The 27,690-nt window shown below is 39.5% G+C and overlaps 1 protein-coding gene across 1 annotated transcript; it reads left to right on the forward strand.

Annotated features, from left to right (window-relative positions):
• The first annotated feature begins 11,219 nt into the window (after nt 1-11,219).
• Nucleotides 11,220-12,133, forward strand: LOC114277130 (chitinase 1). The gene has a single exon (XM_028218972.2). The coding sequence runs from the start codon at nt 11,220-11,222 to the stop codon at nt 12,030-12,032; it is 813 nt and encodes a 270-aa protein (XP_028074773.2). The 3' UTR covers nt 12,033-12,133.
• The last annotated feature ends 15,557 nt before the right edge of the window (nt 12,134-27,690 follow it).

The raw sequence follows: 27,690 nt of genomic DNA on the forward strand, positions 1-27,690 counted from the left end.
ATTTTTATATTTAAAATGATGCAATTATTAACATGTTTTAAATTTTATTAATAAAATTAAATTAATTTTTTAATATTTTTTATAATATTCATTTAATATACACTGTATAAAAATTTTAAACATCCAAAGTTACTCCTTAATAGTAAAATTTAGAGGGTTAATTATACTTTTAACCTTTTTAATTTGATCTAAATTTTTACTTTGATCCTTATCATCTTAAATTACACAATTCATTCTTTACATTTCAGATCTAGTTTCAATTTGATGCTTTTGCTTAAGTTAGAAATTAAAATTAAAAATAAATTATAAATACAACCTCTGAAATTTGTTTAATACATAAATTACCCTTTATGCTTTAAAAAATTATAAATATCTCATTGTCAGAATTTTATTTAATAGAATTAACTGAAAAATGAAATTTCTAACTGCTCTTCTATACAATAATAAAATTATATGAATTATAAATTAAAATAAAATTTTGATATCATTAAAAACTATTAATTTACTTGATAATTTATTAATAAAATGAGTCAATTGTTATGAAATTCGAAATGTCAAGGCCGAGATGTAATTTTTAAAATCATAGAGGACAATTCGTATTTAAAACAAATATCAAGGAGTATATTTATAATTTTTTTAAAATTAATTATAATGCAATACTTGTCAGTTTTTTAATATATATCTAAGAAAAATTAAAGAAAATTCGAATGAAATAGCTAAATAAAATTGGGATTTTTATTGATAAGTCCAATTTAGAAGTGTTTTAACCCAAGAAGTCCATGAATGAATTTTTTAACCCATTTAGTCCCATGTATGTATAGTTTTATTCCATAAAGTCCATTTTCTTCATTTACACTATTTTCTTGGACACTTATGCCCTTATATTTAATTTTGATACCCTTATAAATATTTTTTCAACGATTAGCAATTTAATGATGTGAACATTCATATTTTAAAATTCACATTTGTAGGAATGTAAATTGGCCGGTGGGCGGCCCGAAACCCGCCCGCGAACCAGGGCGGGTCCGGTTCGTTGACAATGTGAATATTCACATTGATATGTTAAAATTTACATTAATAGGAGTGTAAAATTGGCGCATGACCCGTGGGCGGCCCGAAGCCTGACCGCAACCAGAGGTAGGTTTGGCCCGACCCGTGACAATGTGAATATTTACATTGACATGTTAACATGCACATTGATAGGAATGTAAAATTAGCCCGCGCTCCGTGGCTGCCCGAAACCCGTCCACGGCCCGTGGACGGCCCGGGGGGGCCAGCTCGGCCTGTTGACAACGTAAATATTCACATTGACATGTTAACATTCACATTGATAAGAGTGTACAATTGGCCTGTGATCCGTGGGCAGCCCGAAGCCCGACCTCGGGCCAGGGCGGGCTCGGCCCGTTGACAATGTGAATGTTAACATTGACATGTTAACATTCATATTGATAGGAATGTAAAATTGGCCCACAGCCCGTAGGCGACCCGAAGCCCAATTGTAACCCGAGGCGGGCTTGGCCCGACCCGTGACAATGTGAATATTCACATTGAGATGTTAACATTAACATTGATAGGAGTGTAAAACTTGTCCGCTGCCCGAAGCTCGCCCGCGGCCCGGGGTAGGCCCGGACCCAAACCCGGGCCACCCTGGGCCGTCCACGGGCTTCGGGCCGCCCATGGGACGCGAGTCAATTTTACACTCTTATCAATGTGAATGTTAACATGTCAATGTGAATATTCACATTGTCAACAGGCCGGGCCGGGCCCGCCTCGAGCTGCCCACGGGCCGTGGGCGTGTTTCGGGCAGCCACGGGGCACGGGCTAATGTTACACTCTTATCAATGTGAATGTTAATATGTCAATGTGAATATTCACGTTGTCAACGGGCCGGGCTCGCGTCGGCCCGGGGCCGGGCTTCGGGCTGCCCACGGTTCACGGGCTAATTTTACACTCTTATCAATGCTAATGTTAATGTTAATATCTCAATGTGAATATTCACATTGTCAACGAGCCGGGCCGGGCCAGCCCTGGGCAGCGGACGGGTTTCGGGCCGCCCACGGGCCACGAGCCAATTTTACACTCCTATCAATATGAATGTTAATATGTCAATGTGAATATTCACATTGTCAACGGGCCGAACCGAGCTCGCCCCGGGCCGCCCATGGGACGCGAGTCAATTTTACACTCTTATCAATGTGAATGTTAATATGTCAATGTGAATATTCACATTGTCAACAGGCCGGGTCGGGCCCTCCCCGGGCCGTCCATGGGCCGTGGGCTAGTTTCAGGCAGCCACGGAGCGCAGACTAATTTTATACTCTTATCAATGTGAATGTTAACATGTCAATGTGAATATTTGCATTATCAACGAGTCGGGCCGGGCCCGCCCAGGGCAGCCCACGAGCCGCAGGCGGGTTTCGGGCCGGCCACAGGCCGCGAGCTAATTTTACACTCCTATCAATGTGAATGTTAACATGTCAATGTGAATATTCACATTGTCAACGGGCCGGGCCGGGCCCGTGCCCGGGCTTCGGGCTGCCCACGGGTCATGGGCCAATTTTACACTCTTGTCAATGTTAATGTTAATGTTAATATGTCAATGTGAATATTCATATTCTGAACGGGTCGGCCCGGGCCCGCCCCGGGCGACGGGCTGGTTTCGGGCCGCCCACGGACCGCAGGCCAATTTTACACTCCTATCAATGTGAATGTTAACTTGTCAATGTGAATATTTATATTATCAACAGGCTGGGTCGGGCCTATTTTTTTGGCTTGTGGGCCGGCCCGGCCCGACTCGAATTTTTCCGGGCACCCACGAGGATCGACATGAGCCAGACCCCTACACATTGACGATATAAACATTTATATTGACGGTGTGAATATTCACATTAAGGGTATTTTGGTAATTATGTCACCCATTGGACTTATTGAAATATAATAAAATAATGTGAACTAAATGGAACATAAGTAGATGAAAATGGTATTTTGGTCTTCCTATCTCAAATTGGACCTAATGGAATAGTAAAAAAAAATATGAATTGGATGGAATAAAACTCTTAGAAAATGGATTTATCAAAAAAGCTCTCAACAAAATTTACACCTAAAATGAAGGAAACAAATTATTCAAATTAAAATCATAAAAAAATAAAATAAAATTTAAGTCAAATTATAAAAATAAAAAATTGTAATCAACCCAAATTTATGTTATAAAATGAAAAAATGACAGTTTTTAAGGCCATCGATAATTTTAAAAATGTGTAAAAATTGTATTAAAATTTTAAAATTTTCTTTTATACTTGTTTATGATATTAGCACGACTCTACATAAATAAATAAATAAATATCACCAAACATATAAGAAATAGGAAAACTTTGGAACGTGGCATCGTATTATTGGCCTTTTGCTTCTATTAGGGGAAAGCTAGAAGAGCTAACTAAAACAATAATGCTAGGTATCATGAAAACAATGTCATGAAAAGTTTTCATGAAGATTCTCCACCTTTGGATTAGATTATAGTATTTGTAGTGTTTTATTGTATGTTATGCATTCACTATTGAATTAGTTTCATGAAATTTTTCATGATATTTAACTAAAAAGGGGAGGAAGCACTTTACGTAAACCAGCTGGAAAGAAAAAATCGATTTTTCAGCGACACGAAATCGCTAGCCTCTTATATTTCCTCTTCTCCAAGAATGGGATTCTCCATAATAATATTTAGGGGTGGTTTGGAATGACCTAAATAAGTATATTTTTTATCTTTTTATGAAAAGATGTATAAAAAAGTAAAGAAGTGATGTGATAGAAAAAAGATAAAAAGATAAAAAGTGCGTACTTATTTTGAGTAGCCAAACTTGACCTTAATTTATTCATAATAATTTTATACTAAGCCTCCGTTTGGGAAGTGGGTTGGCTTTTTAATTTTTTGACTTTTTGATTATTTTAGCCTGGGCTTATTTAGCCTGATTTGAGGAGGGCTTTTTGACTTTTTTGATTTTTTTGTGAAAGATGATTGTAATGATTATGGGTTGGATTTGATATTTTATTTTTTGTGGCTAAAATAGCCTATTTTATTTTTTATGACTATTTTAACCAAAAAAGTCTGACTTTTTTCTTCCCAAACGGAGCCTAATAAATATGGTTAACGTGTGCATTTAAATCACGTGTTAAAAGGTTTTAAAGAACTCATTTGAAATGTGGATTGATTTTTTAATTATTTTAATTTAGGGTTAAAAATTTTGTTTGTATAGATTTTTTAATTTTTGCAAAAATAATAAAATGATTGTGAATTAGATGTGACATTTTATTTTATTTGACTAAAATAATCTATTTTATCTTATGTGGCTATTTTAATCCCAATGAAGTATCCCAAACGTGGTATATATATTTTATACTTATTACTTTCTTGCAGAATATATGATTTCTTAAATTTTTTTAACATATACTTTTTAAACACAAATTAATATTTAAAAAAAAATTAATAATCGTATTTTAAGTTTAAATATTGTTTTAAACTTAAACCTTAGTGCAAGAGTAATTATTATAAATAATAATCATATTTCAATTCGATAATTATTTAAGCCATTTAAACTCATTCTAACTTGTCCTCCTTACGTTGTGTTTTGTTAGGAGATTTGTGAAAGAATTTGAAAAAAAAAAGGAAAATGGTAAGTGAAATATGAATAAAATATATCTATATTTCATCTAATTTTACACACTTTTTCTCTTTTCTTTTTAAAATTCATTCCTAAATCATCCAACCAAATACAGCGTTAATCTTCCTAGATGACTCCATTCTTACCCTCCTTAGCTTCACTCCTTAAGGATTCGTTTGGATGTGGGTTGACTTTTTGGCTATTTTAGTCTGTGGCTAAAAAGTCTTGTTTGGAATGAAATTTTTGACTTTTTTTGACTTTTGTGAAAGAAAAAAATGTAATAATTATAAGTTGGATGTGATATTTTATCTTAGAGCATCACCATCAGCCTCTCTACAATGGCTTTGAAGGTATTGTAGAGAGCAAAAGCTGTAAATATCAGCTCCATCAGACTCTCTAAATCTTCATTCATTTTGTGGATGCTACAGTGCTTCAACTGATTTGTTGAGGCACTGTTTATACGATAAACTATTTTTTATTATATTTTTTAGAGCAAAACTGGGTTAAACAGCTGTTACGCCCCAAACTCGCCCCTAGGAGTTTGGCAACGAGACCGGCTAGTAATCCTAGATTACCACAGGCCTTGCTATACAAAACATAAATAAAAAGGGGCTCGCGGAAGCGAAAACAATAACCACTAATAGTCCAAAGAGCTGTGCATTTATATGAACATACATTACATGCCAAAAAATGTTAATTTATCCACTACATTACATCACATATAATCAAAATTCATGTACAAAACATAGGCTCACGCCATATGCACAACCAAAACTAAGCTCACAAAACGGCCTTTCAGGCCTAGCCCCGGCTCGGAGCACACAAAACACTTGGTAGGCTTCAAAACGGCGGCTCGGCTCGGACTCCGCCTAGGCTTGACTTCCAGAATGCTCACCTATAAATACATATATACAAACAATGAGCTAAAGCTCAGCAAGTAACACAACAGTAAAGAGGTTAGTGAACGAAGTCCGACATTTTCATAAATCCATAATAAATCAATCATAAACATATATATCAGTCATCAGTCATCATAAGAACATACGTAATGGCATACTCCACAGAACCTTTCATAACAGTCTATCAGTCAACAGTCTACGAGATCTCGTAACTAGTCATGGGCTTGTCCTTCCATGCTGTTCCCCATGACTCATGACGCATGGGCCTGCATGTTCCCGCCCCCATGACCCAACTATCTATGGATGCCATACTAGATTCGCAAATCAGGACATTCATTCACGGAAAACATTCTCATTTCAAAGCATAGCATAACGTAATACATTTAAAACATAGTTCATAATAACATATCTTTACAGAAATGTTACTCACAGTGGGTTTCCAAAACCGGTTGCACGGTCTTCAAATCTTGACCTGCAAATATCAACATATTACACATTTCTCAATACACATTATCATTAAATCCTGTAATTCATGCACTTCATTCTTTCCTTTACTTCATTTCATGTTTATAAGATGATAAATGATGCAATTAACATGTTAAAATCAAGTCTGCAACTTCCCCAAAATTTTCCTGAAAAAGGCCTTCCCGCTCGAGCGCCACTTTGGCCGCTCGAGCGTACTGTAAAAAGTCCCAAACTGCTGGGAGGCTGTTTTTCACACTCGAGCGGGAATCCCTCCGCTCGAGCGGACCATGCAAAAATCTGAAATTCTGGTTCTTCTTCCAAGCTTGAATCTCCTCTTTACAAAATCACTTTCCACATTTATGAAATCCAAGACCCAAAATACTTGAAACACAACTTGAATTACACATTATAGCTTCTAAACAAACCCAAATGCATCATATACAAGATCAAACCATGAATTGAGGTGAAGAATCATAACTATTCATGTAAAAGCTTTATTTCTTCATATCCATGGAGGTTCTTCCTCAAGAATGCCAAATATAAACATAAATCATCTATTCATGCCATACATGCTCAAATTAAACATATTTCCCCTTTCAATCTCTTATTTACCATGAGATCATTGATGCATCAACCTTACTTCAAGAATTTAGAGAAGATCCTTACCTTGATCACTTAATTGAGGAAGATTTAAGCTTGATTTCCCCCTTTTCCTCTATCTTCTTCTCCTTGGTTTCTCTCTTCCACGAATTCTCTCTCTCTCTCTCTCTCTCTTAGATATTTTCTTTCCTTCTTTTTGAGTCAAAGAGTCAACATCCTTATCTATGTATAGATATATCACACAAAAACTAGAATTGTGCCATAATCTTGAGCCAAACATGACTTAGCGATTCAGACGAAATTCAGTCCTCAATTTATTTTCCCAAATGGCTCTAAAAATTCCCGGTATCACATAGGCGTGCTCAATTTCGTTTTCTGAACCCATTACGGTCATCAATTTCACTCCCAAAGTTCTCATCTCAACAGATATTCTTCTAATTCAAACAGATATTCTTCAATTAATTCGCATAAACACATAATTAATTACTGATAAATATGACACATGTTTTGGGGTCATTACAACAGCCATGGCCGGTCGTCTACCAGGATGTCTTCCCGATGTCCCGTGAGTGCCCTATAACAAAGAAAGAAAAATGCTTAAATTTGGCCTGACTAGTCGACCACCCCTCAGTGGATTCGGCCTCCTGTGTTGCTGCTGCTCTGCTGTTGTTCGGGTGTTGATCTGTTGTTATCTTGAGACTTGTTTATGCTTGTTTGTTCACAATATTTTAATGAAATAAAATTTTAGAATAGAGAGTTTGATAGAATGTATATATAAAAAAGAGACTAGTTAAAATACAAAAATAAATTTTAAATTATAATTTTGCTCAAAATTTATTGAGACTCTTATTAAACTAAAAAATCTATTTTATTTCCCGAGTTTTTTCTTCCCAAACGAGCACTAGTACACCGTATATATAATAGCACGACTCATATGCCATACACAATTGCATGTTTTTTTTTTTTTTTTTCATCTAACTTTGGGAAGGGATGTCCTATGTAGCGCTGGCCCGAGGCTAAGACTGGTATGATTTGTGCCTAGGGCTTCAAAAATTAAGTCCAAAAAAAGACTCTCAAATTTAGTCTTGCACTATATTAAAAATTTTAAATGGTCCAATTTTGTTTAATTAATTTAGGTCATTTTAAAGGGGGTTTTAAAAAATCTATTTGGCCCAATTGATAAAAAGGTCCAATTAAAAAATACTTATAAGTTTTAGTTGTTAGTTCAATTAAAAAAATAAAATATAAAATATATGAATATGTATTAGCCGTTAGCCTAATTTTGTGTGACCTTTTTTTTCTCTCTCTTTATGGCCCAATTATATATTTTTTAGTATTTTTTTAAAAAAAATATTTTACACAATTTTTATTTATTTATTTTGTAGATACATCTAATTTAGATAAGCTTAAAAACTATAATATTTATATTTTTAAATTTTTTTTTACAAATACAAAAAATATAAAAAAAATACGAATTGCAAACTCAGACAATTATTTTTGAAAATTCTAAACTAAATAGAGTGATTTTTATTTTTATTTTTTATAAATATCTAAAAAGATTCTGAAAAATTATTTTACCTTAGACCCCCAGAAATTCAGGACCACCCTGATCTTATGCGATAAAATTCAATTTCTTCAAGGCAACAAGAAGTGTGCAAATGGAATTGATAAAATCTAGATTCAAACCACAAACCACTTTCGAATATCCACATATCTCGTAGGATTTAATTTAGAATGAATATCTTCATTATAATGCATAAAGTTATAACAGAAAATTGAAATTTTAAACTAATAGTCTATAATTGGTAAGTCCATTTGAAATTTAAAATCTCACCTAACTATTTTTCCATTTAAAATAAAAATATATTTTGCATAACCATTAATCATAAACTGGACAATTCTATTTTATTCATGTTATATGGAGAATCAAAAACAACAATTTAGAACACAAAGGTGTCGTTTGGTAACACTTACGTTTTCAGTTTTCTATTTATATTTACAAAAATTTTAAAAACTCAAATAAAAACTTGTTTGGTAAATTCTACCGTTTTCTGCTACCACCAACTGCCACCACCACTCACCACCCACCCGCCACCACCACCCACCTGCCACCCACTTGCCACCACCACCTACCTCTCGCCACCACCACCACCACCACCCACCATCCGCCACTACCATCCACCGCCCGCCACCCACCTGCCGCTACCATCTACCACCCGTCACCACCACCAGCCACCTGCCATCCACCCGTTACCACCACCCACCACCCACCTGCCACCACCATCCACCACCCGCCACCACCACCAGCCACCTGCCATCCACCCGTCACCACCAGCCACCACCCACCACCCACTCGCTACCACCCACCACCCGCCACTGTCACCCGCCCACCCACCACCACCACCACCACTCGCCACTTACCCGCCACCACCCACCACCACCCACCTGCCACCACCCGCCACCGCCGCCGCCGCCGCCACCACCACCACCCACTCACTACCACCCACCACCCGCCGCTGTCACCCACTCACCCACCATCACCACCCACCTCCCGCCGCCACCACCACCGCCACCGCCACCCACTCGCTACCACCCACCACCTTCACCCACCCACCACAACCACCCACTACCACCTGCTATCCACCACCTACCATCACCACTTTCCACCACCGTCTCCCGCCACCACTTGCCATTTCTCACTCTTTTTATATTTTTAAATTTTTTAAAACATTTTTTCAATTACTAAACGCATTTGTAGTTTTATGTTTTTCTAAAAATAAACAAAAAGCAATTTATAAAATTTTTATAAATATAAACTGAAAATGTAAATGTTACCAAACAGACCTAAAGTATTACATTATGGAATGAATATCTCCATTTTGTAAGTGTATGAAGATATCCATTTTGTAAAAGTACCACGTTTATATATATTTATTTTAAATTAAGAACAATAAATAAATTTTTAAAAATTCAAAATTTTTGATATTAAATTTTATATTCCGGTTTGTAGACTGGACTGCATGGTCCAATCTAGCCCATTAGGCCCATTATAGTTATCGTTTCCATAATTTACTTTGTTTATTTTTAAGCCTTGACGCGTAGAGCAATTATAGATTTTTTTTTATTTATTTTTTATTTATTAACTTGATAATTAAAGCCTCATGGTTTTATTATTTTAATGTTCAAAAAATGAAAGATCTATATACAAAACCATAATTGCCATCCAGTTTTTAAAGGTAAAGATGATAGAATGATGTAGCTATATTTATCCAATCAATTTCAGTTTTTTTAAGAGAATCCTATTCCTAAATTTTAATATTGTCTTGCAATTTTATAATTTAAAAAAAAAAACACACACACAAAACAAAACTTCACTCTATAAATCCCTCCTAGCGCCTTCACTACTTGACTTTGTAAAATCCCAACCATTCTTTGTCTTCGTCAACACATGATCACTATTCGAATGCGGCATTATTGATTGTAGAATCCCAGTCGTCTAAACTTGAGGATCTCAAACTCATCAATGGTCGGAAATTAAAGATGCTGCATAATATTAAACTAACCATGGCTTAAAGACGGATATAATTATATCACATTGATATCTTGGAGTCTTCGCAGCAAGGCCGGACTGACGATGATGATTCTGCAACAACATAATTGTGTTGCTTATATTTTAATTCGGGAGATTAAAATATTTGTTTAAATCCAGCTCATTAAGAATGTCATTAGAAAAATTATATAAATAGTAAAACTTGAATTTTTGGTATCACCTTTGAATCCCACAACAACCATAAGAGGAAGAGGAAGAGGAAGAGGGAGAAGAATGATTAAGCTTCATTTCTTTCTCCTTCATATTGTTACTGCATTTGCTCTTATTTTCCCACCATTTTGCAGTAAGTACCATTTATGAAAAAAAGACAAATATATAATTTAAATCTCTGTTATTTTTTTCTTTCTGTTATCCTTTCATTCCACAAATCCTATTCAAATGTAAGATTCAAACACTGCCTTAAAATAATCTGATTTAATTAGTTAGGGAAGATGATCTTGTAAATAATTGACTATGCCCAAGCTTTAAATATTGGTGATATGATATGTATTGAATTTTTTTGGAAACTATAAATTAGTGAAAGATGAGACAAATAATTACAAAGAAGGTGAGAATTTTTGCTTCTTTTATTTTTGTTTTTGTTCTTTTTTTTTTTTTACACGAAAAAACTTGTCCAACGTATATTTTTAATTTATTTTGGTCAAACATTGTATATTTTACTTTCTTATATTGAATATCAATAATAAAAGTGGAACTAAAAATCAAATGCTTATCGGTTGATTCGCTAAATGTATTATTTCATGGCTCAATTCACAGTCGATACAGCTAGTTTATTGTCGATACAATTATTTTTTTCAATTTGAAATTTTAAAAAACTCACAACCATATGACTTAATTCTTCATTCGGATGGCGGAATACAGCATCAACATTATACTATGACTGATATTGATTAGTCTGTCGAGACTACTACTTAAATCCGTACCTATGTACGTTTTTACACTTTCATCTTCTTAACAACCATTTTTTTCTTCTATGCTTCAGATGGGAAGGTAATGATGGAGTACATCGGTGCAACCGGCAAACCAGTAACCTTTGACGCGGTCCCAATCGAACCAAACATTACCTTTCATTTCATCCTCAGCTTCGCCATCGACGCAGACCCCTCCGGCAACCCCCAAAACGGCACATTCTCACCCTACTGGGTCCCAACCCTAACCCCAGACTCCATCGCCGCCATCAAATCCACCCACCCAAACGTCAAAGCTCTAGCCTCCCTCTCCGGCTGGAGCCTCCAAAACAAAGTCCTCCGATGGTACACCCCATCAAACCCCCAACTCTGGATCTCCAATGCCTTCGCTTCCCTCAAATCCATCATCACCACATACCACCTCGATGGCATTGACGTAGACTATGAAAACTTCCCAAAACACACCGAGAGCTTCGCGTACTGCATCGGTGAACTCATCACCCTCTTAAAGAACCAAAGTGTTGTAACCGTGGCGACTATCGCGCCTTTTTATTCCACTTCAGCGCCTTACGTGGATCTTTTTAACCAATATGGCAATGCCATTGACTATGTGAATCATCAGTTTTATACTGATAAGGTCAAAACTCCGCAGGCATACTTGGAAGCATTTAGGAATAGGACGGAGATGTACGGTAAAGATAAGGTGTTGCCTAGCTATGAGGTGGATGGGAGAGGGATTCAAGGGGATGCTTTTTTTGTAGCTTTGGATCTTTTGGAGGAAAATGGGTTTGATGTGAATGGTGTGATGATCTTCTCTGCTGATGCTTCTGCTTCCGGTGGGTATTGCTATGAGAGGAAATCTCAGGCTTTCTTGCTCAACTCTACGAGTAGTGCTTGATTTGGTTTCTTTCACGCTTGTAATAGGTTCAATTAAAACCTATATTGGCCCTGTTTGACATGTTTTTAAATTTTTTTTTTTTGAGCTAAAATAGTTAATAAGATAAAATGTCATATTTAATTCAAAATTATTTTATTTTTCTCTTACAATCGTCAAATCAAGTAAAAAAAATCAATAATCTTTCCACACCTATGTAATAGCAGTGCTTGAGAGTGGTTATTGTCTTTGGAGAATAGTATTTTATGTAATGAGTTTTTCACGTAATTCGTAATTCAATTTGTTTATTTATTGATTTTTGTAGGGTAAATGCGAGATTTAAAAAATTACTTTGTATTCTGCCTAAGTTTGCAAGTGTTTCACTATTCCGGTCTTACTTTTGTCACATTAATCAATGAATAAAAGGGTATATCACAGAAAAAATATTGAGTGTTTTTAGAGCGGTACGTGTTAATATTTTTTATTAATTATTATATATTTTAAAATTTTTAATCATCAAATATAAAATCATAAATTTCACTTTCTTTATCCATCACAATATCCTATAACACTACTTTCTTTATCAATTATAACACTTTAGAGCACTGCTTAATTGTATTATAAAAACACACAATAATTACTTGTATATCACATCAACTCAGTTTTGACATAGTCATTGCATGAAATACTTTGTCATTGTTTTAGTGGTTTATATTTATAAATATTTAAATTATTGGAAAATAATACTTTACGAAACACTACAACAAAAATATACTTTAGTGGCACTACACTAGTGGCATATTTTTAGAAAATGCCACAAAAAATGATATTTAGTGGCACGTTTTTGAAAAATGCCACAAAACGACAAACATAAAAGGCTCTAGTGACATTTCAATGAACAAGTGTCACAAAACTACAACAAAAACATACTTTAGTGGCACTACACTAGTGGCATATTTTTAGAAAATGCCACAAAAATGATATTTAGTGGCACGTTTTTGAAAAATGCCACAAAACGACAAACATAAAAGGCTCTAGTGACATTTCAATGAACAAGTGTCACAACACTACAACAAAAACATATTTTAGTGACACCATACTAGTGGCATGTTCTTAAAAATGTCACAAAAAGAATATTTGGTGGCATTTTTTAGAAAAATGTCATAGAGCCACAAACATACAAGGCTCTAGTGGCATTTCAAATAAAAAAAGTGTCACTTCACTACAACAAAAATGTCAGGACACTAGGTAGGTGTAAATTACTTTTTATGGCACTTAGGTGAAAAGTGTCATAAACAAATATTTTATAGCATTTTGAGAAATGCCACTAAGCCAAAAACTTTCCAAGCTTATAAGGACATTTTTGAAAAAACAAAAAATGCCAATATATTTTCTAAATTTTAAAAATGCAGTAAATGATTAAAAATAAATGAATTAAACTCAATATACACTACAGGAAAAAGCATATTCGGCGACTAAATTTCTTAACCAAAAAAATTTGGTCGCTGAAAGTATAGCTTTCAGTGACCAAAACAGCATTAGTTGCCAAAAGTAAAGCTTTTTGGCGACTAAACAATTTTAGTAGCCAAAAGTCTACAATTGGCGACTAAAACTAAGTTTGGTTGCTGATTATATGGGTTTTAGTGACTAAAAAATTTTAGTAGCCCAAAGTAAAGCTTTTTGGCGACTAAAAAAATTTAGTAGCCAAAAGTCTACAATTGGCGACTAAAAATAAGTTTGGTCGCTGATTATATGGGTTTTACCATCTAAAAAAATTTTAGTAGCCAAAAGTAAAGCTTTTTGGTGCCAAAAAAAATTTTAGTAGCCAAAAGTCTACAATTGGCGACAAAAAAATAAGTTTAGTCGCCAAAAGTGGTCATTTTTAGCGCGGGAGAACTAAAATCCTAAGGCGGGAATAAAATTTTTTGGTGACCAAAATTTTGGTAGCTGAAAGTGCATCTTCGGCGACCAAATCCGATTTTGGTCGACAAAAGTTAAGTTTTTTAGCAACTAAAAAACAATTAGTAGCCAAAAGTGGTCCTTTTTTTTATTTTGGTAGTAAATAGTTTATTTTACATAAATTATGTTCAATAAAATAATTATGTTTATACATATACTTTTATATTAACATGGATGTATGTACTATATAAATAATATATGTTACATATATAATCATGTGGTGCTATAGAGGTGTAGTGGGAAGAGTGTGGTGTATAAGGTTTATGGTGCGGAAGGTTGGCGGTTCGAGTCTCCGCAAGAGCGGATCAAATTGTTCTACAACGAATTATCATCATGAATGACACTTGATAGCGTCACGAATAGTGCCTACCATGACATTAAAGTGTCACTGAAAGGTTTTAGTCTTGATGGTGTAGTGACACTTACAAGTGTCACTAACTCTTTTTTTAATGGCGCTTGATAGTGCCACAAATAATAGCTACCATGACATTAAAATGTCATTGAAAGTTTTCAGCCATGATGGTGCAGTGGCACTTGCAAGTATCTACCGTGGCACTCGTATCTACCGTGGCACCGATAGAAGTGGCACTTGTTCAAAATGCCACAAGACCAAAAAATGTCATTAGAAGAATAGTTTTGTGGCACTTTCAAATGTCACTAAACTAAGAAAATGTTGTAGTGAAATTTTATTGTGGACTCTATCTCATCGAATAAAGATGTAAATAACATATCTTAGATTAGCAAAAATTATCATATGAGGTGGGAATACCACATAGTCATACGTTTATTTAATGATATTTTATTATTTCTTCATCATTTCTTTATTATTTAGACCTTTATTATTGATTAAGTATGCCATCAGCTTGAAATTACTCATAGGTCTAGATGTGACGATCCCGCTGCGTATAATATTTTACATTTAGTTAATTAAGGTGATTTGGATTTTAATTAGTTATTGTGGAGAAGTGGTTTTGAAAATACTCTTTTGATCCATTAGGACGCTCGAGATCCTCAACTAACAACCTGAAAAGGAATAAACACTCCGGTCGGAGATGCTAGAATTAGCACTCCGACGGATAAGTCAGTCTATACTCTCTTGATTGCTTGTATCTTAAGTTAAGTGTACTAATTCTCACATACCTCTTTTTGGATGATATTCTTCTATTTATATCTTTTCTTTCTTGGGCTTCAAGGTTAAGCCCACCTTCAATTCGTCGTATATCTATTTACTCGGCTCCTTTTGTTGCAAGTCGCACTTCACTCGGTCCCTTACTCAACTGGTTATTTGGCCGAATAGGGTACCTCTGGATTTGTGTATAAGACGAAGCCGAATGCGATATATGAATTTTGACTCTCCAGGTCTAACTATTCGACCTCTTTACGTCTCCCGATATTCAGCCCCCACAATTGCCCCCCAAACACTCCACTAACGACAGTTAGCTAGTGTGTTTGGTTTCGAACTCGAAAAGTCAGAGCCGAAATTCGGCGGTTAACCTCATTCCAACACGGATGTCAGAGCACACGCCTTTCGATCATCATTGCAAATTCTCGCCCTTTCGTATGCTTCCATTTATTGTGATTTAAAATTTTATCATCTTTTCAAATACATACACATTGTTGGATGCTTGAAGTTTTTGGACTGCCTTCCAACTCACCTCTACAACTTCCTTTTATCCTTCATTGTCCTCTCCGTCTCTTGTAAGTTCTCTTCCTCTCTGCTTTGAATCCCCTTTTCCTGGTTTGTTTTTAGTTTAGCATATTCCTATAGGCTGACGAAAATGGCAAAGCATTTGAAAGACCTCCTCTCTGTAAATCGAGTCTCTGGCTTTCGACGCCATTTTTCTATCCCTGATGACGTCCGTCTGTCACTTGTGACAGACGGCACTCTTGATATGGAGAAGGTTGATGAAAACACAATCGTCTTCCCTCTCTTATCAATTGCAGAGGACAGAGTCCGTTTCCCGCTTCATCCACTCCTTAAGGCTGTCCTTCGCCATTGGGGTCTAATCCCTTCCCAACCCAATGTTAACTTTTTTAGAATCGTAATGTGGATTATAGAGTTAAACCGTCGTCTTAGGATTAACCTCGGCATACCTGCTATTCAGCACTATTATGCCTTGGCCAAGTCTTCTGGCCGGCATGGATGCTATTTCCTTAGGGCCAAGGACACCGACCATCAATTAGCGACTATGCTTTCCAGCTCTGGCAAGCGAGTCGATGATGTCATGGTCGTTGTCCAAGGCAACTGGAAATTCGGCGAAGGCGAGGACCGCCTAGATCATATTCCTAGATAAAGGGGTGAACCAGATGGCCATATAGCTCCTTGCGTTCATTTTTCTTATATTTACAAAGCTTCATTTTTGCAGTCTCATAGTTTTGCTTGTGCAGGGAACGATTTGAAGAAAGTTTTGATTTCAACCGACGACGCCGTTCTTGCGGAAACTGAAGTCGCGCTCAAATACTTCGGCCGTCTAAGCCTTCAGAAACAAGGGAGGGCGGCCCACATTCTTCTTCAATACGAGCCAACGTATACAACGTTCTCGACGGTAGAAAACATCCCAATTCCGAGGGCCGAAGAGTTTCTTACGACTCTTGCTTTAACCAACTTCAAAAACTTGCGGCCAGTTGGTCTGGGCGGATCCGACTCGGAGCAGGCGGAGGTAGCTGGGGTTGCCGAAGAGTCAAACCAGTTCGAAATCGAAGTAGAGGAGGCTTTGAAGTTGGCCTTTGAAGAAGCCGACCTCAATTCAGCCAACCCTCTGTCCACTTCGGGCCGAGGGGACCTTCCCTTTGATGACATTTTTACTCGGTTAGAAGACCTTCCCGGTGCGTACCCCAAAGACATGGCTGGGTTGTCCCTCACAAAACTTGCCAAACAGAAAAACGCCGAAAGAATGGTTGCGCGGAGGAGAGCAGAGGCCATTCGATCGGAAGTGCCACCCGCCGCCGATGCTGAGCCCTCCCTGCCTGTTATCGATGAAGAGATGGCTCAAACCTGAAATGTCGAGTCGGAGACGGTTGTGAAGGTGGATCAAGAGGCTGAGCGAAGAGCGGAGAAAAGCCCTGCCGAGTTTGAGGCCGGCTCTGAAGAAAACCAGGCTGACAAACAGGCACATTTAAAAGAGTCGAATGTGGTTGTCCCCTTTGTCGTTCAACCAAAGATAAAAACATGCCGATCTCCTCTGACGCGTCGGCTATGAAAGATCCAGCCGCGGCGTTGAGTATGGCTGCGTCGGACTCATTGCCGACTGACAAAGTGGCGTTCCGGGCAGAGCCGGATCTTTTGGCAATTGCGTTAGCCGCTCAATTGGCTCTTCTGGTATACTCTTTGATCTTGTCTTTCCCTTTTATGCATATATTGTTTTGGTTTTAATTTCTTATTTTGCAGACGGTCGGAAGGACAACCGGGATAGGCCGTCGCCAACATGACGCCATCAAACGAATTAGCCGTTTACAATCAGAAGTTGATGGCCAAAGGAGCAAGGCCGAGTTCGAAACAGTGAGGGCGAAGATGGAAGGTGTAAGGACCGAGGCCGAGATGGAAAGGGCGAGAAATTCGGACCAGCTCAGATTGGCCGCTGAAGAGAAGGCGAATGCGAGCGAAAATGCGTTCACGTTAGCCTGAGAGGCGATTGCCAAACTGGAGGCTGATTTGGAAAAATCGAAGAAGGCGAAAAAAGTAGCCGACTCTGAGGCTTCCAAGGCGTACGAGGCTGGGCAAAGCGCTGCCCTCGCAAGTTATGTGGAAGAAGTCCCCAAATTTGAAAATCGGGGGTTCAAACACGGCTGGCTCAAAGTCCCTGCTGCTGCTGCTGCTGATGTGAAATTGGCTATGCCAATTCCAAACGAGCAAGTGGACGTTGAGCCGCTGGAGTCTGACTCCAACGATTGATTAGGGCGACATTTTAGTTATTTTTGTTTAAGGATTTTGAATGTATTGTTATAGTTTTTCGTTTAGTAGTTTTCATGTGTAAAATGACTACAGTTTTTAAGTTTTTGCTAGGCATTTTCATGCGAATTTGTAGCTTTTGTTTAGTAGTTTTCACATGTAAAATGGCTACAGTTTGTGCCCAATTTACTAATGAAAATTTCCTTTGCACTTTGCTATTATTTGTGCTTGATTTTGCTATTGATGAATGGTATTGCTTTTCGCTACTTTAGATAAAACATTTGTGTACACTTGCCGATTAGATAACTAGGCAATTTAGTAATTTATCCTCGTCGAATAGTCGATCAGATTAATAAATCTGCCCTTGCCCCATCCAATATATGAACTTCGAAAGCTAAATATCATTAGTTCATGGAGTGGCCACGACATAAATCGATCGGTATCGGGCTTAGATATTTGGCCAATCAGATTAACAAATTTGCCCTTGCCTCAGCCAATGTATGAACTCCGAAAGCCGAATATCATTAGTTCATGGAGTGGCTGCGTCACAAATCGATCGACATCGGGCTTAAATATTTGGCCGATCAGATTAATAAATCTGCCCTTGCCCCAGCCAATGTATGAACTCCGAAAGTCAAATATCATTAGTTCATGGAGTGGCTGCGGCACACGTCGATCGGCATCCTTTTAAAGTTTAGCATTAATAAGATCGCCTTAGGGGCGCTGCACGTGTTAGGAATAAATGGGGTGGGTTTTTCGTGCCCGTAATTCCATTTATTGTATTCAGACTCAATTTAAACCAATTTGTTGCGGAAGGTTAGATAAGTGCAAATGTCAAATAGACTGTTCTTCAACAGCAGAGGAGAATGGCGGACATTGGCTGAGCTTGATATGGAAATGAATCACAGCAGCGAGCCCACACGCATGGGAAGTAGGACGTCCAGGGAACGGGAAAAACGTCAGCCCCTAAGTCGTCGAAGCAAATCACCCCAAAGGGAAAAACAGCAACGGGGCAGCTCTCCTCGACCGCAACCGAGAAATGAGTCTAATGCGACGCCGCGACCGTTGAGTTTTGTAGTTTTTATGGGGAATAAACCAATGACGGTGGCAGATTCTATTGTTAACAACCCAGGTGTAGCAGTCGAGTTCGCTCGACAGATTTTTCCACCGGAAGTCCAGCAGTCGATGGTTGGTCGACAGGATTTCGAAGTGTTTCGAGATAGCATCCATGGGGCAGTGAGAGGGCTGTACACCGCCTATAAAGTCGGCATACGTCTGCGCGCCACGCGGCGGAAGATAGAGAAAAAGGACGAACGAATTCGAACCTTGGAGGCTCGTGCGGAAAAGGCCGAGCGTGAGCTGAGGAAGGCCCAAACTATCGAGCCGCGTGCGGCCGATCAATCTAACCCAATCGTGGAGGAAAGAATGACCCAACGGCTGATAGGTCATGCAATTGCTGATAGAGATACGGCAAGCATGTTTGCAGTAGAGACTACAAGGTCTGTGGGTTATGAAAAAGGCTTCCACGACAATCGAAAAGTCGGGATAGAGAAGACCAAGGAGAAACTCGCAGGGGAGGTATACCGATGCGAGAATCGGGCTTTAGGTACGGGTGGATTAAGGCTCTCCAAGCCGCGGAGGCACTCCAAGGAGCAGGAGTTGAATCGGCGTCGCCATTATACCAACGTCATCACTTTTCTTTTGGCGCTTTCGAAATTGAGAAGATCGATGACGAGGGTGATGCCGAATAGAATTGAATATATTGTAAACGCTCCAACACAGATTGGGAGTCAACTATGTATCTATTGGTTAACTTCATAAAATACTTTGTTTTAAATGTTTGTGTTTCATTTTGAATGTTTGCATGCTTAATCAAGCATCTCATTTTGCATGTTTGCATGTTTTAATTTGTTTATACGGTTTTTGCCGGCACAACTTAATTAAACATTTCATTTTGAGTGTTTGTATGCTTTAATTTGTGTCGTGAAGGGTGCTCTGAATCCAGAGTCTTATTCGGTCCATAAGTGTCATGCGCGAATGGGATTCCGAATCCGTAGTCTTATTTGGCCCATAAATGTCGTGCACGAATGGGGCTCCGAATCCAGAGACTTGGCTGGGCCAATCGTGATATCTACGAAGGGCGCTCCGAATCCGGAGACTTAATCGGTCGAAAGGTGTCATGCATCAATGGGGCTCCGAATCCGGAGACTTAATCAGCCCACAGGTGTCATGCACCAATGGGGCTCTGAATCCGAAGACTTGGCCAATCGTAATATCCACGAAGGGCGCTCCGAATTTGGAGGCTTAATCGGCCCAAAGGTGTCATGCACCAATGGGGCTCCGAATCCGAAGACTTAGTCAGCCCAAAGGTGTCATGCACCAATGGAGCTCCGAATCTGGAGACTTGGCCAATCGTGATATCCACGAAGGGTGCTTCGAATTTGGAGGCTTAATCAACCCAAAGGTGTCTATAGACACCCCACTTTTGACCAACTTTAAGACTCAGACGTCATCGATTGAGCGCTCGGTGATTGCGCATGTTGTGCTCATTTCGAGGTTTCAGAGTTTTCGACTGAGTGCCTTACCTCTGGGCCTCTAAACTCTTTGTGTTTTGGCTCAGTTTGCGGACCAAGCCTTGTTTTCCTTGCCTAAGGGAAGGAGAGGTCTTGTAGACCACTCTTTTGTGGTCGTAGACCACTTTTCCCGCTTGGAGACTAGTTTTCGATTTTTGGAGTCTTCGGCCGCGCGCCTTGACTCGGGACCGCTTAACGTTCTCCGTTTGGCGTGATTTTTGAACCACACCTTGTTTCCTTGGCCTAGAGGGTCACTGTGGTTTGGGAGACCACTTTTGTGGTCGTAAACCACTTTTGATGCTCGTAGACTAGTTTTCGGGTTTCCCAGCTGCGCACCTTGCCTCCCGGACTTTCGTCTTGCATCCTTTTTGGTTTGTTTTTGGTACGAACCTTGTTTTCCTTGTTTAGAAGGTGGTACAAGGGTGGAAGACCAGTTTTTCCCCTTGGAGACCACTTTTCTTCTTGCCAGCCAGTTTTCTGGTTGGGAAACTGGTCTCCCTGGTCTTTGGACCATCAAAAGTGGTCGGCCACCACACCATTTGCTTGTTTTCATACTGCTGACCTTCTCCCACCATGGCCGACCACTTTTATTTTTGGGAGACCACTTATAGTGGTCGGCCGACCACTTAAAGTAACTGGCCGACCACTTCAAGTGGTCGGCTGCTTTTTTTTACCTTTTTGGAGATATTTTCTTCCAGCTGACACAGCTGGAAGGCACCAGAACCAGCCTTCATGCACGTGTATGGTGGAATGGCCTTGAACCCTTAGCTTCTTCAAGAAGCTTGAGCTTTTGGTCTCTATAAGAGGGAGGCTTCCCCTCCCTTCTCCAAGTTCATCCTTTTGGGTTAGAGAGTGATAGATTCACCTTTATCTCTATCTCTCTATCTCTTTGTTTCATTTTTGTGCCTTAAAGTGCCCTTTTGTCATACTTTAACACACAAACACACACTCAAACACCATTCTTTTGTTGCTGAGGTGCTTACGAGCTGGTTTTGGTGTTGTTGGATTGTTTGAGCTTGGAAAACCTGCTGGAGTTGTGGTTTTGAAGGTGGTCTTCAGGGGTGAGCCTTTAACTCCTTAAACCCCCATTCTTGCTTAATCTTTTAGCCTTACTTGTATATTGTTTTAAGCTTAACTCTAAGCTACAAAAATTTCTGATTTTGTATGCTTAAGATCTTTGTTTAAGGTCACTTTTGTGTTGGGGGTTGTTTACCCCCTCTTAGGTCTTGTTTGGCCTTGCTTTTGTGCCTTCTTTTTAACCTTTTGGGACCACATTATTTTGGCCTTCTCACCACTGAAACTCAGAGGAATTTCAGTGGTGGGAAGGGTGTTTTGAGGTCCCAAAAAGGAGAGGGCCATCCCCTCTCCTTGTGTCTTGAATACTTGCTTCATATGCCTCATGTGTGAGCATGTTTGTTAAGCTTATGTTGGCCATATCTTAGCTTGTATTTGGGGTTATTTTGCTGTGGCATACCACTGTTTTTACTTGGTTTTATCACTCCATGCATGCCTAATACACTTGTAGTGTAAATCTCATAAACTAGTCTTGTATGCTTCATGAAATAACATGTCATTCTAGCTTGTTTTGTTTTCATTTCAGCATGTTTTTGGTGATATTTTGCCATGTCATACCTTTGTTAGGGTTTGGTTTGGTCATCTCTTGCATGCCTCATGTACTTGTAGTGCAATTCCATGAAATAGCCTAGCATGCATCATGCTTTAACATGTCATTCTAGCATGCTTTAGGCTTAACTTCAAGAAGCTTTTGTCCATGTTTTAACATGCTCTAGCTTTGATTTGTGTTGTTTTGGTCATGCATGACTTGCTTTGTATAGCCATGGCCAATCTAGCTTGTTAGCTTTGTGTATCAAGTCCACTAGCATGTATTGCTTGGCCTATTTGAATGATTTGGCATAATTTATAATGTGATTTTAGTCCATGTTTCATGGTCATGCACTTGCATTTATCACTCATTCAATGCATTGGAGGGTTTGCCCCTTTATGCCTTAACATGAATCATTGCGTATGCCTTCATGCCTAAGCTTGCGAGCTATCATTTCAATGTGTTTTTGGGGTTATTTTGCCATGATATAACTCTAATTTTTATTGGTTAAGTCATCCCATGCTTGGTCTTAATAGGTGTAGTGTAATCCACCTTATTTGCCTTGTATGCATTATGTCTTATGCCCTTCATGTTAGCTTGTTTTGGCTTCATTCCATGCATGTTTTAGTATCATTTTAACATGTTCTAGGACTGTTTTGGGTTGCCTTTGCCATATGCTTCATGCTTTGTATAGTTGTAGTGCAATTGGCCTTGCTAGCTTTGTGTTTTGATGACTCATGCATGCTATCTTTGAGCTATTTAGATGATTTGGCATCATTTAATACTTCATTTCAGAGCTTATAGCATGACTATATTCCCACTTCTTTCATCTTTTAAGTGCCTTTGAGTGTTGTGCATTGTTGCCTTGCTTGTGGCCTAGTGTGTATGCTTGCATGCCTAGGTCTTTGAGCCTCCATCTTAGCATGTTTTGGTCATTGTTTTGACCTATTTCAGCTCTGTCCATGGTTGGTTCATGCATATTTGCCATGTATTGCAAGCCTCCTTTGAAGTCCTCTTTATTAGTTTTCATGCTTTAGGACCTTTGCATGCTATACTTGTGTTTGATTGAATGATTTGGCATCATTTCTTATTTAAGTTCAATGCATTTAGTGTCGTTACACTTTCACATTTGTCACTCCTTGAGCCTTCTTGAGGGTTGTGTTCTTAGGCCTACTTGAATGGCCAATGCATTGTGCATACATGCCTTGTCTTTTGTGCCTTGGTTTCATCATTATGGCCACTGATTTGGACATGGCTGAGGTCTGTCCATTTTGGTTTAAGTCCATTAAGTATTGTGTATGCTATGTTGTTTGTATGTTGTCCATTGCATTAAGTATGCCATGTAGTTCTTTGCATTGTGTATGCCATCTTGTTCTTAGCATTGAGCATTGTGCATTGTGCATTTTGCATGCCATTAGCCTTGTTAGGTTGTCCATGTTGCATTGCATGTTTGCATACTTGAGTCGCATTGTGTATGCCATGCTTATGTTGCATTTTGTGTTTGGAATAGGTGTTAGTCTAAACACGGGAAATGAAGGATGTTTCATATTTGAAGTTATGAAACGTGCCTTAATTCCCGGTCGCCGACGCTCTTGATCATACATGATAGAGTTCTAGGCCTTATGTGTTTATGTGTGCATTCATTTCATATTGAATTGTGCAACTTCGCCTCTCGGCCATCATGCATTGAAATGCGCGATTGGTAGTCTGAGGGTCGAGAACTACACTCCCTTGAGCTTATGAAATGATAAGGAGGGTAGTTGTACACACATATCTTACAAATACATTGCCATGCCCTTTCTTGCTCTCTGTTGCAGTAAAGTGAAAAAATGCAGCAGCAACAACTGGTCGGCCAGCCAGAAAAACTAGCTGGCCGACCACTTTTTCTGCCCTACAACAACAAAAAGTGGTCGGCAGGTGGTCTCCCTCACCAACAACTGGTCAGCCACCCTCCCACAGGTCCCCAAGATGAGTTAGAAGCTATCTGGAGCTTGGTGCAAGTTTCTGAGAGCAGTTGCAAGCTGAGGCAAATTGGGGCATCGTGACGGATTTCCGAACGAGGCGACCGGGCATGCATGCACTCGTCTCCTTCTGAGAACCTTGTTTTACTGCTTTCCTTAGCTAGTTTATGCTTTGGTTCTGTACCTAAATAGTTAATGTGTTTAGCTATTTGTTCATGTTTAATTAGCTAGTGTAGTTAGCTAATGAAACTATTTTGTAATAGTTAGTTAACTAGGATTAGTTAATTAGCTTCGTTGTGTAATAAGTAATTTAATTAGCTTAGATTAGCTAGTTAGCTTCTTATTCGAACCCTCTGTCGAGAGGGCTAACTGTTGTAATAAGCGTGCATGTGTGTGATGCATGTCTTCCAACCCCCATTTCTTTCTCCTTTTTACTTAACCACTTACGATGGTTAGTTTTAGGGCATATTTTGTTTAGCATACCTTATGCTTGCATGCGTGCATCCATTCATCTGTATTGCATGCACCGGGCTCAGCGTATCATACTAACTGCATTGTATTTCAATACATTTACTTGAATACGTGTTCAACAGCATGTTATCAAGTTGCATTTCACATGACATTCTAGAATAGTCGAGCCTATTTTAGTTGCATTTTCGCATGTGTTGCATTAGCCATCTTAACATGAACTAGGATCATGCATGATTTCTAACTAGTTCTCTATTTTGGCTCGGAGGACACTGTGAGTGTTTATGCTTTAGCATACTGCATATGTGTTAATGTTTCCATGAAAGCATGCTTGCCATGAGGCTAACTGCTTAAGTGATTAACTGTCTAAATGCCTGTGGGTGAAGATTGGATTGCTTGAATTGGAACAATTCATTGAAATTCTCGTCTTAGCCTACTTGCAAGTAGCAAACTTCAAACCATTTTCAAACAAACGAACATGCAATGTTTTGTTCTAAATTAGGCAATCTTGTCTATACTTGTATATTGTGCGCATCACATAGTAATTCTAGGTTAATAACCGGAATAAGAACACATGTGTTTTCAAAAACAACATATTATGCTTAATAAAGGCCGATCTTTTGATCGGGCGAGCGGGGGTGCTTATTGCATGACCTTTCCCTCTCGTACCCAAGTTCCCGAGCTGAGGCAACTTTGGTGATGATGGACACGTGGCCTTAGGCACGAGTCAGGGTTTCTTAAATCCCCAAAATAAAATATTTAGGTGGTGACTCTGTATCTGGCAAAGCAGTCCATGTTTGGCACTTTTTATTAAAAATCAGTTTTCCAAAACGATTTGCTGGATTTGGACTTTTTGGTGATTTATTGGTCTCACATTGCACTTTGTGAGATTAGATTCAAAACCGTGACATGAGTCCGAACCTGTAGTAGCCTAGAACTACAATTCGCACCTTCGCGTGCGGAGCGAAGTTCCCGGGGCACGTTTACAGTGTCATGCACCAATGGGGCTCCGAATCTGGAGACTTGGCTTGGCCAATCGTGATATCCACGAAGGGCGCTCCGAATCCGGAGGCTTAATCGGCCCAAATGTGTCATGCACCAATGGGGCTCCGAATTCGGAGACTTAATCGGCCCAAAGGTGTCTTGCACCAATGGGGCTCCGAATTCAGAGACTTGGCCAATCGTGATATCCACGAAGGGCGCTCCGAATCCGGAGGCTTAATCGGCCCAAAGGTGTCATGCATCAATAGGGCTCCGAATCCGGAGACTTAATCGGCCCAAAGGTGTCATGCACCAATGGGGCTCCTAATTAGAAGACTTGGCCAATCGTGATATCTATGAAGGGCACTCCGAATCCGAAGGCTTAATCGGCCCAAAGGTGTCATGCACCAATGGGGCTCCGAATCCGGAGACTTAATCGGCCCAAAGGTGTCATGCACTAATGGGGCTCCGAATCTGGAGGCTTATATCTTGGCCAATCGTGATATCCACGAAGGGCGCTCCGAATCCGAAGGCTTAATCGGCCCAGAGGTGTCATGCACCAATGGGGCTCCGAATCCAGAGACTTGGATTGGCCAATCGTGATATCCACGAAGGGCGCTCCGAATTCGGAAGCTTAATCAACCCAAAAGTGTCATGAACCAATGGGGCTCTGAATCTGGAGACTTTTGAACTGAATTGCGCGATGAGAAAACGGGAAACTTTGCGTTGCAAAAGTGAAATATGCACATAGCGAACCATTCAGAACAAGTATCAAGCCCCACAAGTCGGGTCAATGATAGAATTTATGTAAATGTATGGAATTCCAACGCCGTGGCAAACTTCTCCCAGACATGTCTTTAAGCCGATATGCCCTACTCCCGCGACTGAGTCAATCTGATAAGGGCCGTCCCAGTTAGGATCCAATTTTCCGTCGGCCGGATTCTTGGCAGCTGGAAGCACTTTCTTTAGGACCAACTCTCCTGGTGTGTAGCGGTACAGTTGAACACGCTGATTATATGACTAAGCAAGCTGCTGCTAGTACCATGCCATGGATGCAAGGGCGCGGTCTCTCCGCTCTTCAATCAGAATCAAATCCAAGGCCAACATCATGTCGTTTCGGTCCAAATCAAAAACTGTTGATTTCAAAGTTGGGAGGCCGATCTCCAAGGGGATGATTGCCTATGTTCCGAAGAACAAAGCGAACGGCGTCTTCCCAGTGGACCGCCTCGGAGTAGTGCGATGAGCCCATAATACACTTGGCAACTCTTCGACCCATCTTCCTTTGGCTTTCTCCAGCCTCTTGTTGATGCCATCTAAAATAGATTTGTTGGAGGCTTCAGCTTGGCTGTTACTCTGTGGATAAGTCGGGGAGGAATAGTAGGGCCAAATACCATACTTGCTGCACAGTTCCCTGTAGACACCGTAATTAAACTGGGTGTCGTTGTCTGAAATAAGTGCTCTTGGAATGCCGAATCGTGTTATGATATTTCTATATACAAAACGCTTCATGTCGGTATCTCGGATGTGCGTTAGTGCTTCCGCTTCTACCCATTTTGTGAAATAATCTGTCGTGACAATCAAAAATCGCTTATTACTCGGGGTACGAGGCAGTGGTCCGACGATGTCAAGTCCCCATTAGGCGAACGGCCAAGGACTGGCTATAGAGCTTAACTCTTCAGCAGGCAGGTGGCTCAAAGGAGAGAACTTCTGGCACTGTTCACACTTTTTCATGTAACATTCGGCATCGACTCTCATTGTCAGCCAGTAATACCCCTGTGTCACAGCTTGATGAGCCAAAGAGCGCTCGCTAGAATGGGAGCCATAACTGCCTTCATGTATTTCGGTCAGAAGTGGTTCGACTTTGTCCGGATGAACGCATTCCAAGTATGGACCAGAAAGGGATTTTTTATAAAGCTTTCCTTGCGGATCCAATTAGTATCGTAGGGCTTTGTTTCGCAGCTTGTACGCTTCTTTCTTGTCCGCTGGAAGCTGTTCAGAAGACAAGAATGCAGCAATAGAGTCCATCCAACTCGGTCTTGACTCGATGACATTGACCTGGACTTCCTCAGAAGGGCCAATGCTCGACTCTAGGATGAAACCAACTTCAATGGTCCGTTTAATCTCTGAGTTAATGGCGGATGCTAGGCAAGCTAGGGCATCTGCATGTGTGTTCTGGTCACGGGTTATTTGGTTCAATTCATTATGGTCAAATTTTGCCAGCAAGGAATTTGCCGTTTTTATGTAAGCG

This window comes from Camellia sinensis, chromosome 3 (genome assembly GCF_055761805.1).
Source record: "Camellia sinensis isolate YWXY chromosome 3, ASM5576180v1, whole genome shotgun sequence".
Classification (NCBI taxonomy): Eukaryota; Viridiplantae; Streptophyta; class Magnoliopsida; order Ericales; family Theaceae; genus Camellia; species Camellia sinensis.

Excerpts from the sequence above, each read along its gene's own strand:
- LOC114277130 (XM_028218972.2), top strand. The coding sequence starts at position 11,220 with ATGATGGAGTACATCGGTGCAACCGGCAAACCAGTAACCTTTGACGCG.